At 57.8% G+C, this 15,062-nt stretch overlaps 1 protein-coding gene across 12 annotated transcripts; it reads left to right on the top strand.

Annotated features, from left to right (window-relative positions):
• Positions 1–3: 3 nt before the first annotated feature.
• Positions 4–13,731, top strand: FGD2 (FYVE, RhoGEF and PH domain containing 2). 12 transcript variants are annotated; one of them, XR_015279064.1, is made up of 20 exons: positions 39–178; positions 1,079–1,247; positions 3,070–3,298; positions 3,397–3,477; positions 3,784–3,932; positions 4,312–4,468; positions 4,591–4,729; positions 5,249–5,307; positions 5,606–5,752; positions 6,133–6,225; positions 6,529–6,608; positions 6,681–6,711; positions 6,815–6,907; positions 7,052–7,177; positions 7,371–7,517; positions 7,887–8,030; positions 8,157–8,418; positions 10,442–10,607; positions 12,149–12,704; positions 13,124–13,731. XR_015279064.1 is itself a non-coding variant. In XM_086862112.1 (18 exons), the coding sequence occupies exons 2-17, from the start codon at positions 1,183–1,185 to the stop codon at positions 8,388–8,390; spliced, it is 1,974 nt and encodes a 657-aa protein (XP_086718238.1). In that variant the 5' UTR covers positions 39–178; positions 1,079–1,182; the 3' UTR covers positions 8,391–8,418; positions 8,503–8,775. The 12 variants fall into 12 exon arrangements, 8 of the variants coding, with proteins under 8 accessions (XP_086718237.1, XP_086718240.1, XP_086718233.1 ...); XR_015279065.1 differs by having other exon boundaries at positions 13,121–13,731; XR_015279061.1 differs by having other exon boundaries at positions 56–162.
• The last annotated feature ends 1,331 nt before the right edge of the window (positions 13,732–15,062 follow it).

The following is a 15,062-nucleotide window of genomic DNA, read 5'->3' as shown; positions in this document are numbered from 1 at the left end:
GCGGGGGGTGCGGGAGGAACCACGGCGGGAGGAACCGCGGCGGGAGGAACCATTCCGGGGCGGCGGGGGGAGCCCGGTGTGAGGGGAGGCAATGGCGGCGGCGGGAGAGGCGGAGGGGCCGCGGAAAGCGGAGGAGGATTTTAGGGATTAGCAGAGTTGGCTGTCAGTGCCTGACGGGGTTTGTGAGAACACCGCCGAGGAGTTCGTTAAAGAGGAGGGAGGGAGGGAGGGAGGGAGGGAGGGAGGGAGGAAGGAAGGAAGGAAGGAAGGAAGGAAGGAAGGAAGGAAGGAAGGAAGGAAGGAAGGAAGGAAGGAAGGAAGGAAGGAAGGAAGGAAGGAAGGAAGGAAGGAAGGATAAAATAAATAATAATAATAAAAACCCTCAAAAAATAGAAAAAAAAGAGGGAAAAGGAAAGGAGATCTCCACTCCTGGTTGCAGCACTGGTCTGGCTGATGGGATTTCCAGGCTCCCAGCACATAAGCTCTAGGATGGGTTTCTCACTTTCCATGCAAATTGGTTCTCATACACAGTGCACTCTTTCAGACCTTTCTGGAAAAGTCTTGCCCTACCTTCATGTGGCCCCTTCTCCAGCTACATCTTGTTCTTTCTCATGGTTATTACCAACAAGCTTGTCTGTTGTTAGCAGCAATCCTTGGTTGGCCCCACGGCTGATCAGCTGTTGGTGTTTGGGACAGACACAACAGCCCTAGCTGGGCACCAGGGTCCCACCAGCCCATTCCTGGCCCCTCCAGCCATCTGAACTGTCCAGTCTGTCCCCCTGAACCCACCCTGGTGGGACACAGCCCACCCCACCTGGGCTGCACAGCCGGGAGGTGCCCCAGGTCACTCCTGCCCTGCACCATGCCTGCTGCTGCTCTGGCCTTGCCTGTGCCACCACTTCCTTCCCTCCCAAACAAAAGTGATTCCCAGCGTTTTCTCAGCGTTTCTCCTACCCACAGACTGCCATGCTTCCTCTTTCCCTTTCCTTTTGAGGCCAACCCAGAGACAAGCTCTGCTACCACAGAGAGGGCAGCGGGTGGGCTTTGCCTCATGCAAATCCTCGTTCCCAAACTGCAGCCAGAAACACTCCAGAGCAGAGAGAGGGACAGAAGAAGGAGCTGCAGCCCCCAGCACCTGCTCCTGCAGCTCCTGGACACCAGGTCCTGCTCCCAGCCCATGCCATGGAGGGAAAGGTGGATAATCAGCAGAGCGTGGTGAAGCTGGTGGCTGCATTCGAAGAGCACTGGTAAGGCAGGAGGGCTCTGGGTGCTGAGGGTGTGTTAGGGCTCAATGTAGAGTGGGTTTGGGAAGGAAGAAACCCACTGTGGAGGTGGTTTGGGGCCTGTGGAGAAGCTGACAAGGTGATTTGCAATTCTTCACCACTCGGGTCTGCCTCAGTGTCTTCCTCCCACTGCGGGTCATGAGCAGAAATCTCAAAACCTCATTGGGGTACGAGTGGTTTTGCCTGGCTAAGGGTTAGGCTGTGGCAGCCCATTCCCCCACACTCAGCATCTTCACACTCAGCCTGGCTGGTGCATCCTGCTGCTGCTGCTGGGGAAAGGAATCATGGTTTGAAAATATGTAGGCAGGGGTTTCCATCGGGAATTAACTGCCTGGGTGTCTGGGAGGGTCCCAGTCTCAGACTTTCCAGTTGTTTGCAGAGATGTGGCTCCTAGGAAAGGAAGCACAAAGCATTATGTTAAGGGAGAGAGAGAATTCCTTTCATAAAACAGATCCTTCCCTTGGAGTGTGAGCTGGGACCCTCAGACCGGGGGTCTGAGCAAGGGGATCTCCTCTGGCTCTGGTGTAAAAGTAATTCTGAGGCTTCAGGTAAGTTATTGTCAGGGCTGTGCCTCAGTTTCTCCATCTGTTGGATCAAGATATGGAATCCTGCCATTCCTTGTACCCATGAGATGCTCTCAGTGAGCCTTGGAGAGGCTGGGTGGTTGAGCAGGTGAGTTTTGCATCAATTCCTGAAGATGCTCAGGCACAAGGTTTCCTTTCATGCCAGGAACTCCTGCATCTCTGCTGAGTGCTTTTCCCCAGGCTTTGTGGTTGTCCCCATCATCCCACAGTGATGTGTTGGAACCACTGCAGTGTTTGATCTGCCTCCATGTCACTGCTGCAGTGTGTTTGTTGTTTCCCCTGGAGTGCGAGTTTGATTTAGAGGAAGTAAAAGTAACTTGGGACTTTCAGAGGAAGTTGGGGAACCTGGGAATGAGCATAGCATTTTGGAACAGACAATAGTTTGGTCTAAGTCAGTGTCAATACAGCCATGGCTTTAGGCTGACACAGGTTTGGGAGGCACCAGGAGAGATGGGAAAAGCCTCTTTGTCTCTGAAGGGTTCTGCCAGCCACCCTGGACAGGAGGGGATTTGTGCATGGCTGTGGATGCACTCCTGAGCTCACGGACATCCTCTTCAGATGAGTCTCTGCCCCTCAAGTCACCTCCTATCCTCAACTTTGCAGTTGGATGTCCAATTTCTTCATGTCTTTCCCATCCTATCCATCCCACTCCTGTCTGCAGGCCAGCAGTGGATGTCCAATTTCTGCCCAAAGCAGTTTCCTTCAGGGACCAGCCCTTGGATGACAGACAAGTCACTTGCTGTCACCTTCACAGCCTGGCTTCTCCCCCATGCCTGCTCTGGACTTGCTTTCTTTGTCTTTGCCAGAAAAGGGAAGAGGGAACACCACCAAAAAACAACCTGTCTGCAATACCACCCACACATGGCCTGCTCTTGGCTCAAAACTCTTGGCTATCGAGCTTCTCCCTGTTTTTCTCTGTGGTGGCAGCAGGCAGAAAGCCAGAGCTGTGGGTGGGATGAACGGCAGGATCCTGCTTTTCTAGAGCAGGAGAGGGACTGGGTGCAGCAGCAGGGGGCACTGGGAGAAGCGAGGCTGGATCCTGGCCCCATGGAGGATGCTGAGGATGTTTGTTCTGCAGGGCTGTAGTTGAGTAGAGCACTGTCAGTGCTGGGCAGCTGCTGCTCTTGTCCCTTTTGGTGGCTTTCAGCTGGGCCTGGGGGCTGTGCTGGGGGAATGGCTGAGCTGATCACATTCCTTTGTAGCAGGAACAACACATCTGCCCAGAGGGACAAGCAGGCAGCCAGCCAGCCCCAACAGCTTCCAACATTCCCTGCCAGCCAGAGCTGCTCCCTGACCACAGAAGAGAATGAGGAGAAGGATCAGCAAGGTCGGCGTGGACTCAGCTTCAAATGCCTCAGTTCTTTGCGATACAAAATTCGTGAGGACGACTGGAGGAGGCCACAGGGCCCAGGCCTGGAGCCTGGCAGCCAGGTGAGCTCCAGAGGTGGGTGGGTGCCCACACTCAGGCAGGGCTGGCTCAGGGTCTCATCTCTGCCCACGAGAGCATTTTCCTCATGCTCCCCATGCAGGAACCAGAGGAAAAGAAAATCGCACTGGAGCTGCTGGAGACAGAGCAGGCTTATGTCAACCGCCTCCACCTTCTTGACCAGGTGAACTGGGGAGTAGAGGGACCAGTGCAAGGGGATTTTGAAGAGATCAAAGCTGTAAAAATGAGAAACACGTGGGCTACAGGTCTTTACAGCCAGAGATTGGGTCTGGCCTTTGCCTTTCTACACCCCACACCTCTGGGAAGCACTCTTGTCCCAGCAAAGCCTTCCATTCCCCTCCCCTCTTGGAGCCTGGGATTTCCCTTCTACATAGTCAGGCTTTTCACTGGGTGAAGTACAAGTCTCAGAGAGGGAATGGGATCCTCAGGCATCTCCCTGGCCTTTTTTGTTCACCCTTCTTTCTTCCAGGTGTTCTATACAGAGCTGATGAAAGAAGCCAAAACTGGGAAGATGGTCCCAGAGGAGGTGGTGAAAATGATCTTTTCCAACATCTCCTCCATCTACCAGTTCCATGCTGAGTTTTTCCTACCAGAGCTGCAGAAGCGCATGGAGGATTGGTGAGCTGCAGGAGAGCAGGACACCTGAGTGGCTTGGCCAGAATAGGGGAGGGGGCAGGACTGAGTTTGGGCTCCCACCAGAGCTCAGCCTGTTTTGCTCCAAATGTTTTGTGCTGGAAAACATTTCCTTAAAATGCTCAGATCACAGTATGGAAAGTTGGGTGATATCTCAGGTGGTTTGAGAGTGTGCCTGGGTATGAACAGCCCAGGCTGGCTGCAGGGTGGGGACATTCCTGTTCTGGAGAGCAGGAAATGGTGTGGGGATGTAGCAGGTTGCAGCAGGGAAAACCTCAGTCCTCCACCATGGTCCTTCAGTTCATCCCTCACTGTCTGTCGTGACAGACTGAGGAAGCTGCTGGTCTGTGGTTCCCTCCTGCAGGAACTGCAACCCCCGCATTGGGGATGTGATCCAGAAACTTGCACCCTTTCTCAAGATGTATGGGGAGTATGTGAAGAACTTTGACAAGGCCGTGGAGCTCATCACTGCCTGGTCAGAGAAATCACCACCCTTCCAGGAGCTCATTGCTGACATCCAGGCAAGGGCAGGGCGGGGGAATTGCAGCAGAGCTCCCAAAATCTCCTGGGAGCAGGGAAACAGCAGAGGGTGGGAGCTGCTTTGGTCACTGTTCCTCTCTCCGTGCCTGCTGCCCCTGACCAGAAGAGGAAGGTCTGTGCTAACCTGACGCTGCAGCACCACATGCTGGAACCTGTGCAGAGGATCCCACGCTACGAGCTCCTCCTGAAGGACTATGTCCGGAAACTCCCGCCCCAGTCCCCCGACAGGGGCGATGCTGAGAGTAAGGGCTCTGGGTCTCCACCGTGGGGAGGGCAGGGTGGGTTTGTAGGGAAATAACAACCCCTGATGTTGTACATGGGCACCAGAGTACCTGGATTCACTCAGCAGCTGCCCCATACCCTTGGATAAACCTCTCAGTCTGGTCCTTTTCTAGCAGGGAGAGGAATTAATCTGCCTTTTCAGGGGCTGGGGAGGGGGAGGATGGTGTGTCAGGTGTCCACAGTATCCCCTAAAGACACCCGTAGCAGCTGGGGGAGCTTTCAGACCCCTGTGGATAACACAGTTCCCAGTCCTGCTGGGACGGAGGGATACAGAAGAGGGCTGTCTGTCCCTCCAAGTCTCCTCCATGTGCAGTCCAGCTGTACCCAGACTCTGCACAGTGTTTCAGGACCACTTGGGTTGTATTCATGTAAAGGCAGCAGCTGCTACTCATGTGTATCCATGAGGGACAGAGCCAGAACTTTCCTCCCACAGCTCCAGAGCAGGTGTTTCACCTCCAGCCTGTCTGTTCTCATTGCAGAAGCCCTGGAGATGATTTTTATGGTGGCCAAGCACTCCAATGCAGCTATTGCTGAGATGGTGAGGCCCTGTCCCAGGAAATGCTTTGCAACTGACAGCACAGTCCCCCTGAAGGGGGCAAGAGCCCTGTGGGTTCAGCTGTGGAGACCCAGCCAGGGGAAATCACATCTGTAGCATCAGCTGGGGTGGGACCAGCTGGTCGAGGCTGGAAGCTGCTCCTGAAGATCAGTCTGGGCTGAGAGAACTGTGCCACCTCTCGCAGTACTCAGCAACTGGCTGGGAGGTGGGCATGGAGGGGACCCAGCAATGACTAGACTGCTCAGTATCTTACAAAAACAGGGCCCTCTGCCTCCCCCAGGAACGGCTGCAGAACCTCTGGGTGGTCTATCAGAGGCTGGGCCTCGAGGATGACATCGTGGATCCCTCCAACGAGCTGATCAAGGAGGGACCTATCCAAAAAATCTCCACCCGCAGCAACAGCACATCGGAGAAGTACCTGTTCCTGGTGGGAGCTGGGATGCCTGGGGCAAGGGGAGGGAGCAGATGAGATGGGAGTGGGGAGAGGGGCAGCATAGCCTGGCCAGGGTGTTGCTGGGTCACCTTGATACAGAGGGGATGAATTCAGAGCTAGGGGAGTTTGACCCCACTCAGTGCAGGGCACCCTTTGCAGGACACGGTTGGGAATCTGCTGATCCCTGTGCATGGCAGCCCTGGGAGATGCTTCACCTTTGCAGGGTGGGAGGGAGCTGAGGCAGCAACAGACAAGGTTTAGGTGGGATTCTTCCCAAGGGCCAGCTTAGGCCTGGGGAGTGAAGGACCCCAGGGAAGCCTACAGCTCAGAGCAGGTGGTGCTGGGCTCCAACCCACCTTCTTCTCCCCTCCCAGTTCAACAATATGCTGCTGTACTGTGTGCCCAAGGTCATCCAGGTGGGCGCCGAGTTCCAGGTCCACCTCCGCATGGATGTGGAGGGCATGAAGGTCAGACAGGCACCTTGTCCTTGTGCTTCCCCCAGCTCCTGACTCCTCCAAAAGACTCTGCTCTGGGGCATGGCTGATTCCCGAACTTCCTGGGGAGGGAGGGAAGAGCTGGAGCCAGGGGTGGCTTTGTGTGTGGGGTTGATACTGTGATCCGGGGAAAAGCCAGTGAAATCTTGTGCATGTGGGATATGAGGGCTCAAGGTGTTGTGCCTGAGGGACATCCCTGTTCCCCACACCATGGAGAAACGTCAAGGTGTGCTGGAAGTGGGTTCAGCTCCACGTCCTTTCTCTGGTCTCCCACAGGTGCGGGAGCTGAAGGACACCGAGTTCCCTCACACCTTCCTGGTCTCAGGAAAGCAGCGGACGCTGGAGCTCCAAGCCAGGTATGGGGGTGACATCATGCAGACACTTGGGGAGGAGGGACAGCAGCTCATCCACCTCCTTTTTGTCCCCAGGTCTGGGGAGGAGATGAACGCCTGGATCAAGGTACCACCGAGTGCTGGGAGAGGAGGCACAGCCCTCCCCATCCCAGCTGGGTGCCATGGGTCAGAGCACCCCCAGTGCCCCTCCAGCTCTGCTTCCCCTCTAGGCCTTCCAAGATGCCATTGACAGGAGGGAGAAGAGGAGTGAGACCTTTAAGACAGCAGTCCATGGACTGGAGACAGTCACCCCTGCACTGCAGGTAACCCTCCTGCTCTCCCTGTGCCCCACCTGCCTATCTGTGCCTCAGTTTCCCAAGCTAAACCGACCTGGGGGGAGGATGAGGAGGGGAAGGGGTGAGGACAGAGGGGCTGGCACCACCCAGACTATGGCCTCTCACCCCCAGACAGAGGAGCTGGGCCGCCGAGCCCCACAGTGGGTGCGGGACAATATGGTGACCATGTGCATGCGCTGCAAGGAGCCCTTCAATGCCATCACCCGCCGGAGACACCACTGCCGAGCCTGTGGATATGTGAGTCACCCCCGTGCCCCTTTCCCTCCCCCCTGGCCTGCTCAGGTGGCTGCTGGGCCAGGAGTGCACCTCCTACACCTTGTACCCGTTTCACAGGCTTAGGCTGCTCGTACCCCTCAGCTCCTCATGGAGCTGTCCCTAGGTCCCCTAGCCTTGCCCCAGTGTCACCAGTGTCCCTGCCTGGTGGCTGCAGGTGGTGTGTGCTCGCTGCTCCGACTACAAGGCCGAGCTGCAGTACGATGGGAACCGCCCAAACCGCGTCTGCCAGGAGTGTTTCATCTTCCTCACTGGCCGCACGGCGCTCGAGGACCGCGAGGGGAAGCACAAAGGCATCCTGGAGGTGAGCTCCTCCCCTCTGCCCGGCCTCCCCATGCCCTCTGAGCATTGCCACCCACCCGGGTCTTCAGCCTCGCTGTCCCAGCCTGGCCCTGCACCCGCTCCAGGAGGGCTGGGAGTCACTCCCGCAGCAGTCAGAAGGCGCATGTGTTGATCACCCTCTCTCGTGATCCAAGCCTTGGGACCGAGCATCCAGGGCTCACTTCACCACAGGATGTCAGCAGCCGTCATAGCCAGGAGAGCCCTTTACCTGCCCCTGCTTTGGAGAGGTTTTCTGGAGTGTGGGAAGGGAATTCTCCAGGAAATTATCTCAGCTCAGTGCCCTTTCTACCATTTGCACCGGGTACTGAGGGATTGCTGGTTATTTTGGCAGAAAGGAGCTGCAGAGGTTTCAAGCAGGAGTTTGCTCTGCAGTTCCCTGCAGCTGCTGGACAAGAACAGCAAGGGTGGCACACGGGGCTGGTTCGTGATCCCACAGGACGATCCCCTCGTGCTCTACATCTATGCAGCCCCCCAGGTGAGGCTTGGCTCGAATCCACCCCCAGGGGGCATACCGCTGTGCCCAGGGGACATCTCTCTGTTCTCAGGGGACATCCCGCTGTGCCCATCCCCTGCCTCCCACCGCTGTCTCTGTTCTTGGCAGGACGTCCGAGCCCACACCTCCATCCCCCTGCTGGGCTACCATGTGCGGGACATGCCCCAGAGCGAGTCCCGGCACCTCTTCCAGCTGGTGCAGTCCCGGCAGGTGTTCACCTTCGTGGCTGACACTGAGGAGCTGAAACAACGTTGGATGAAGGCCATGGCCCGCTCTGCTGCAGGGATCACACACCCAGAGGAGGAGGAGGAGGATGCAGACCCGTGTGATGAAGCAGAATGAGGCGATTCCCACCCCTGCGCTGCCGGGGGTGGGTCGCACCTCCCCTGCCTGCTCTCTGCTGGCTTCAGGCAGACCCCCGACATCTCCGCGTTCTGGTTTTCCATCGTGATAGGGGCGAGATGGGGACACGTTTGCCACCACACGGACAAGCTGGACCCCCTTTCTCTCCCTCCCTTCTCTCCACGCTAGACAAAGGCGCTGGGAGTGGAGGGAACAGGGGATTTTGGGGAGCCCGCGCCCCGCAGACCCCAGCCCGGGTGCTGTGCGGTGCCGCCCGCGGCCACGCGAGGGCAGCACCGCCCCATCCTTCGCAGCCAGGGGATGCCCCGAGTCGGGAGAGTCTGTGGGACCGGAGTGATGAGATAAACCCCACCTGCGACCCCTCTCTGCACTCCATGCAGCCTTTTTTGGGCGTGTATTTTCCCGAGAGCCCCGTGGGACTGTCTCCGTGGCTCCACATTTCCGTATATGTCACAAATATGTCAGGGACCAGGCTTGTAGCTCAGCCTCACAGCCCAGGGACCCCAGTGCTGGATTCAGGATGTCCCTTTTCCAGCTTGTCGCCACTCCTGGCCTCACACTGCAGCCCCATGGTGTGGGGGTACCCCTTAACCACAGACAGCCCTCATTCTTGCCCATCCTAGGCTTTGCCTACGCTCACTCCTACCCAGAAGCACCTTCCACCTTTGTACCTCCCTCAGGTACATGTTTCCTGGGGGAAAACACTCTGGGACAAGATCATGCCTCCACACAGGTGCTGCTGTGATCCCCCTCTCCATCATCAGCATAACGAGCACCCCTGTTCATTTCAGTCTGTGCTTTAGGCTGCAGCCACACATTTTCCTCTCTGCATTCTCTTTAGCTTCCCAAAAATGTTATCCAGATGGAAGTTGTCACTTCTAAGCCTGGCAGGGCCCTTGTGCACAGAGCTGGAGTAGCCCATGATCTCTGGCAGGCAGGGCTTGCTGCCTGTGCCTGGACCATGCAGCAGCTGCAGCACAGCAGCCTTGGGCAGAGCCCGGGAGCTGAACAGATCCCAGCAAACTGGGAAGGGAGGTGGAGCAAATGGGAACAACGTCTAGGGAAAGGATGGGGGGGATAAAGGTGAACCACAGCTATCACCACTCTGGGGGGCTTTGGGGAGGCATGAAAAAGCTGTGAGCAATGTCCTTCCTCAGTTTACTCAGCTCATCCCAGGAAAGGACAAGCTGTGGCAGTTTTATCTCCTCCAACTGATGAGATCCCGTCAAGGAAGGGGGAGAGGAGTTACGTGTCAGGGCCAGAGCTCTGCCAAAGCAGGTGGCGCTCAGGGTGCCACTGAGCACGGGGCTGAGCCCACAGGCAAACAGCACAAACAGGGCTTTCCAGAGACCCCCCAAAGCAGCCCTCACCTCCCACCATCACCCCATGGGAAAGGGAAACCCCAGCAGCCCTGGAAAAGCCGGGGAGCTCAGGGTGCTGCCAGGAGGAAAGAGTGAGCAAGGGGAAGCCCTCGGGGCTGGAAGGTTCTGCGTGGTGGCCCTTCCACCTCGGCGTCACCCCTGTGTCAGTGAGGAACAAAACAAGCCCGGAGCAGGGAGCTGCCTTCAGCCCTCGGCTCGTGAATGGCCTAAGAATAGATTTCCTGTTTACCCAGTGAGGATTCGCTCCCGGGGCAGAGGGCACCTGGCGCTATTTTTACTAGCTCCTGCTCTCCTCCCTCCTGACCCCCAGCACCCTCGGGACCACTGCCCCACTGCAGCACCCGTGGGTGCCTCAGGATGCTGCCACAGAGGAGAGGTGACCCAGGGATGGAGGGGGTGGCGGGGCACTGGGGCAGGTCACTGCCATGGCTTTGGCATCGTGCCACCCTCAAAGACAGGGAGACAGAATCACTGCCCTGAACATCCCGAAACAGGAAGGTGGGAGACCGAACTTTAAGCCGTTTGCATGGTTCCCCAACCCTGCTTTCCTACCAAAAATAAATAAATAAATAAATAAATAGAATTAAAATTTCATGTGCAGAGAATATACTGATGAATTTTCTCTGCCCATCGTGTCTCAATCCCCAGGTGGTGCCACAGCAGTGGTCAAGCAGAGCAGTTTGGCCTCTCGCCTCCTCCGGAGCAGAAAGTGAAACCCCCATGCAGAAGTCACAGTTTCCTATTCTCGAGAATGGGGAAGGCTCACAGGCCATTTACTGGCATCCCCCCCGCGGGCCCCCCCGCGCCTCTTCTCGTAAGCACTGACCAAAATACCGTGTGAAACCCACAGTGCCTGCGCTGGGGCCGGGACACCCATCACAGAGAGCACCCAGCCTGGGCCCAGGGGAACGTGTCCCTTGCAGAGGCTCCACTGTCCCGTGCTCACCCCAAACCCTGGCTGGGTACCACACCTCCATCCACACTGTGGGAGAGGGATGTGGAGAGGTTCAAGGGCATCAGGGAGCAGAGGGAGCTGGCAGGGGCATAGCTGTGGTCCCCCCTTGCAGGGCTCTGTGGGATGCAATCTCCCCCTGATCCCCAGGAAGGGGCTCAGCAGGGTCTGGGCTGGTGCTCCTCCAGCTGTGGGGTGGGATGGGAACCATATGGGCCTATAGAACTCCACAGCCCCAGCCTGCAGGGCTGCTCTGGGAGCTGTTCTGTGGGCTCTTGATCCATAGGCTCTGCAGGGGTTCTCTACACGGCTGACACTTCCCCTCTTGGGGGCTGTTCCACTGGGCATGTTCTCTTGCTCATTAATTGCAGGTTCCTCCTGCAGTGGGGTCCCACTACATGGGATGGGTTTTGTGCTCTCTAGGGACTGTTCTTTTGGGGTTTGGGGCAGCAGTTTTTGCTCTATAACCCCTGGGCTTTGGTTGTATGGGTGCTGGGCTCCATAGGGGCCAGCCCCACACAGTGGGGTGTTGCTTGTGGGTGTTGAGTTCCATAGGGGTGATCCCTGGAGGGGCTGTGACCCACAGAGTCCCTTCTCGGGGACAGCACATTCCTCACTGTGAGATTTTGGGTAGCACACTCCTCACTGTGGGGCTGTGGGGCAGCTCCCCCCTCGCTGAGAGATTTTGAGCAGCTCTCGCTGCAGCGCCGCGGTGCCAGAGCTGCAGCAGCTCAGCCTCTCCCACCATGCAGCCTCTGCAGCCCACCAGGGCTTCCACTGCTCCCGCCAAGCGCTTTAAATAAGAAATAAATTGAATTGGGAGGCAGCCACAGCAGAGCCCTGCCCCGTGGCATTGCTCTGTGTCCCCTGAGTCTGGGGGCACCCCAGCATGGGGGATGGAAGGATGTGAGATGATGCTAAATGATGTAAAATGTTTGTGATATCCCTCCCCCCCCCCCCAAAAAAAAAAAAGAGAAACAACAGCCCACAGCCTTGTGTAACCTTAGGATTGGGGTACCCCACCCTGCTCTTCACACCCCCAAATCCCTCAAGGAGCAACTCAGATCAGCAGGGGGATCCCTTCCTTCTGCACCCCATTTACAATGCACGGGCAGGACCTCTCTGTGGGGGTGTCCCCATGCTTTGGGGAGCTTTTGAGGGGGGGGAAGCTTCCACCTGCTTTTCAGTGGCCCCCGCAGGTGCCGGCAAAGGGCATTTCGTGCAATTGAGAAGCAGGTCGTGCATCCCGGCGTCTGGCGAGGCGGGAGGTGTTTCCCGGTGGCGCAGGAATTTGCTGTTTTGCGCCTGTGTTGCAGGAGGTTGGGGGAAGGAAGAAGGGGCGGAGGTGGTGGGGGAAGCTGGCAGTTGTTATTATTTAATTTTATTTTCCTTCCTCCATCCAGGAATCTCTGCAATGTGCCGGCTGCTCCCCGGGAGGCTGGGGGGTCCGTGAGTCACTGCTGCCGCTGGAACGTGACTCAGTCCTGCTGCTCTGCCGGCAGGACATGACCAGACTGCCAAAATCCGGGAGAAGCCCCAGCTCCGACTCCCGCCCGCACCGGCGGGCGAGGACACGCGAAATCCCTCCGGGGAGCTGAGCCTCCCCCTGCCCAGGGAGACGGCAGCCCCTCGCCGTGGGGCACAGCTCAGCGTGGGGGCCACAATGGGCTTATTTATTTATTTGCTTAGTTAGTTTTTTATTATCTTTTGTTTTTTAATTTTTATTTTTATTTTTTTTCCCAGCTAGAAAAGCCCTCTCCACCCACTGCGGCTCACCCGTCCGTGCATCGCCGTGGGGCTGGGGGAAGTCCCTGGGGTTTTGCTTCCCCATCTTCCACTCTGTGCATGAGCAGGGAAAGCTTCTGGCACTGTTCCTGCCCCAGTTCCCGTGCCTCAGTTTCCCCATCCGGTGGGGAGTGGAGATTTCCCCATCGGGGTTACTTCAGGTTGTGCTTTGAGGTCAGTGAATAGCAGCTGCAGGGGGCTATTATTAATATTAATTAATAGCCAGGCTCAGTCGGGGCTCAGGTGGCAGGGAGGGATGAAGCAGCCCTGAGTCACAGGGCAGGAGTAGGGGGTGGCCCAGCCCTGCTTTGAGCCCCGACACACTCACTGCACCCCAGAGTGGCACAGCCAGGCACTGGGTGATGCCAGGCATGAGCCCTCCTCATCCTCACACTCCTGCTGCTTGTGGGAACGGCCCCGTGGAGCAGGAGGGCAGTGGAGCGGCCACGGGGCAGCGCTGAGCACCGGGATGCTCGCCACACCTCGGGCACTTGGTGGCCACAGCTGCCTCTGTCAGCCGTGATTGAAAGCCAAGCCGGGCTGGCAGGCCTTCTCTGTGATCTTGTTAATTAAGAAATACATTTAATTAGCAGCACCCCAGCTGTGACTCAGCTAATCATCATGATCGAAACAAGCCGGACTCCAGCGCTGGAGCACGGAGCCACCAAATCCCCTCACCTGCCACGGGTGCCTGGTTCTGCCTTGGGACCCCATCACCCACCAGCCACATCCCAGTGCCCTCCTGGGGTTTTGGGGTGAGGTTTCCCCTCAGCTGGAGGCAGGTTGGGTCTGAGACTGTCCCCACACAGCAGCTCACACACGCTGGTGTCACCCCTACCCAGGGCAATTACCCATTGCCACACAGCAAATAATCATATTAATAACACATTTACCAGGCTAGAAATAGCCTTGATAATAACACCCTGGGTTTTCCAGGAATGGATTGTCAAAAATGTGGGGAAAGCCATTCCCTGTCGCCTGGATTGCAGATGGTGAAACTGAGGCAGGGTTGGTTTCGGGCATGGCTCTCACCCGCTGCAGCGAGTGAAGCGTCTGCCAGGCAGCTGTGGAATTTGCTCCCGAATAAACCGTCATGTAAATGAGCCCTTATGTATATTTATAGGAACCATCCTGCCAGCTGGAATCTAATAGTGGAGAAAATAAACTGGGAAACTGCCTGGAACAGGAGGGCGGTGCCTCACACATCAGCCCCATGCCCCGCTGGCGCTGCCAGGGGTGTCTGTCTGTCCATGTCCCCAGGGAGTCTGTCTCTGATCCTGGGAATCCTGCTCTGCACCCTGGGGTGCCCAGTCCTGGTCCTGTGTGCCCAGACCCTCACGTGCCCAGATCCTGAGGTGTCTGGGAAGCAGCCACCAAGGGCTCTGCAGCTGCTGTAGGCTGTAATGGGCTTTGGGGTGTGGGGAATGGGGAGCGCCGTTGGCACTGGGGCTAAGAGGGTCACAGGAGAACAAAACTACAGAACCTTTTGGGGAGGCTGGCACAAAGGGACCCTCCCTGCCTGGGTGGGTGAGCTCAGAGCTCACCTGGGTGGGTGTTCTTCCCCTTCCAGTGATGCACACGTGTGTCTGTGTGTCCATGCGCCCAGCCATGGGGACAGGGGCAGCAGTGGAGCAGGCAGCAGCACCCATTGCAGGGATGGAGCACCCGGGGGTCGCTGGCCCGGCTTTCCTGCAGCGCTGGGAGGGGGAGCGAGGCCGATTAGGGATGCAGACAGTGCTGCTCTCTAATGTCTTCCTGTCTCGAGCAGACAGCAGCAGCCTGCACAGCTCCTGGGCTGCAGCCGCCCTCGGCTCCTCGGTGCGTGCCCCAGCCCAGCCTGCAGCCCCCACTTTTCGGGTGTCACAGGGAGCTGCTCCCTCGGGTCCCAGCAGCCCAGTGAAGGGATGTGACGGTGCCAGGCCCAGGCGTGACCCCACAGCCACCCTGGAGCGAGGTTCCTCCCTGGAGAGGGTTTTTAGAGCAGGAATGCTGGTAGGGCTTCGTGCTGCGGCACCTCTCCCTCTCTGCCTCCCTCCTGCTGCTCCCAAGCCCTCGCCGCCGTGATTCCCTGCAGCGGGCTAAAAATATCCCCGGGAGCCGCCGCCGCACACCGGCACTTGGAGCTGGTGATGAATAACCCGGGGGAAGCTCACACCGGCCCTCCCCGGGTGCTGCGGGAGGAGGTCGGAGCCCCCATCCTCGTCCCCCTGCTGGAGGGGTGGATGGACACATGGAGGCACACAGGGAAACGGGGACGGAGCAGCCTCCGCCCCTTGGCTGCACAGGGAAACTGAGGCACAGGTGGGGCTCTGCTGGGAGAGCGAGGGGAGGTGATGGACCCGTTTGACTGCAATGCCAGGGTGGGAGAGGGGATCAGCCTGGGGCTGATGGCAGGGCTGGGGGGGAGACACACAAAGCCCTGCACTCGTGTCACTCTGAGTCACATCCCTCTGCATCACACTCGTCCCTTTGCAGCAGCTCCATCCCCTGCAGCAGAACCAGCCGCCCGCATCCGATTCATCCCTCTGCTGG

The sequence above is a fragment of the Cyanistes caeruleus genome, chromosome 24 (genome assembly GCF_971803275.1).
Source record: "Cyanistes caeruleus chromosome 24, bCyaCae1.hap1.1, whole genome shotgun sequence".
In the NCBI taxonomy this organism is placed as follows: Eukaryota; Metazoa; Chordata; class Aves; order Passeriformes; family Paridae; genus Cyanistes; species Cyanistes caeruleus.
Note: the sequence above shows the minus strand (reverse complement) of the source record. Positions and strands in the feature narration are given on the sequence as shown.

Excerpts from the sequence above, each read along its gene's own strand:
- FGD2 (XM_086862111.1), top strand. The coding sequence starts at position 1,183 with ATGGAGGGAAAGGTGGATAATCAGCAGAGCGTGGTGAAGCTGGTGGCT. Across the intron at positions 1,248-3,069 it reads GCTGCATTCGAAGAGCACTG|CAGGAACAACACATCTGCCC; the intron begins GTAAGGCAGGAG and ends ATTCCTTTGTAG. Across the intron at positions 7,178-7,370 it reads ACTGCCGAGCCTGTGGATAT|GTGGTGTGTGCTCGCTGCTC; the intron begins GTGAGTCACCCC and ends TGGTGGCTGCAG.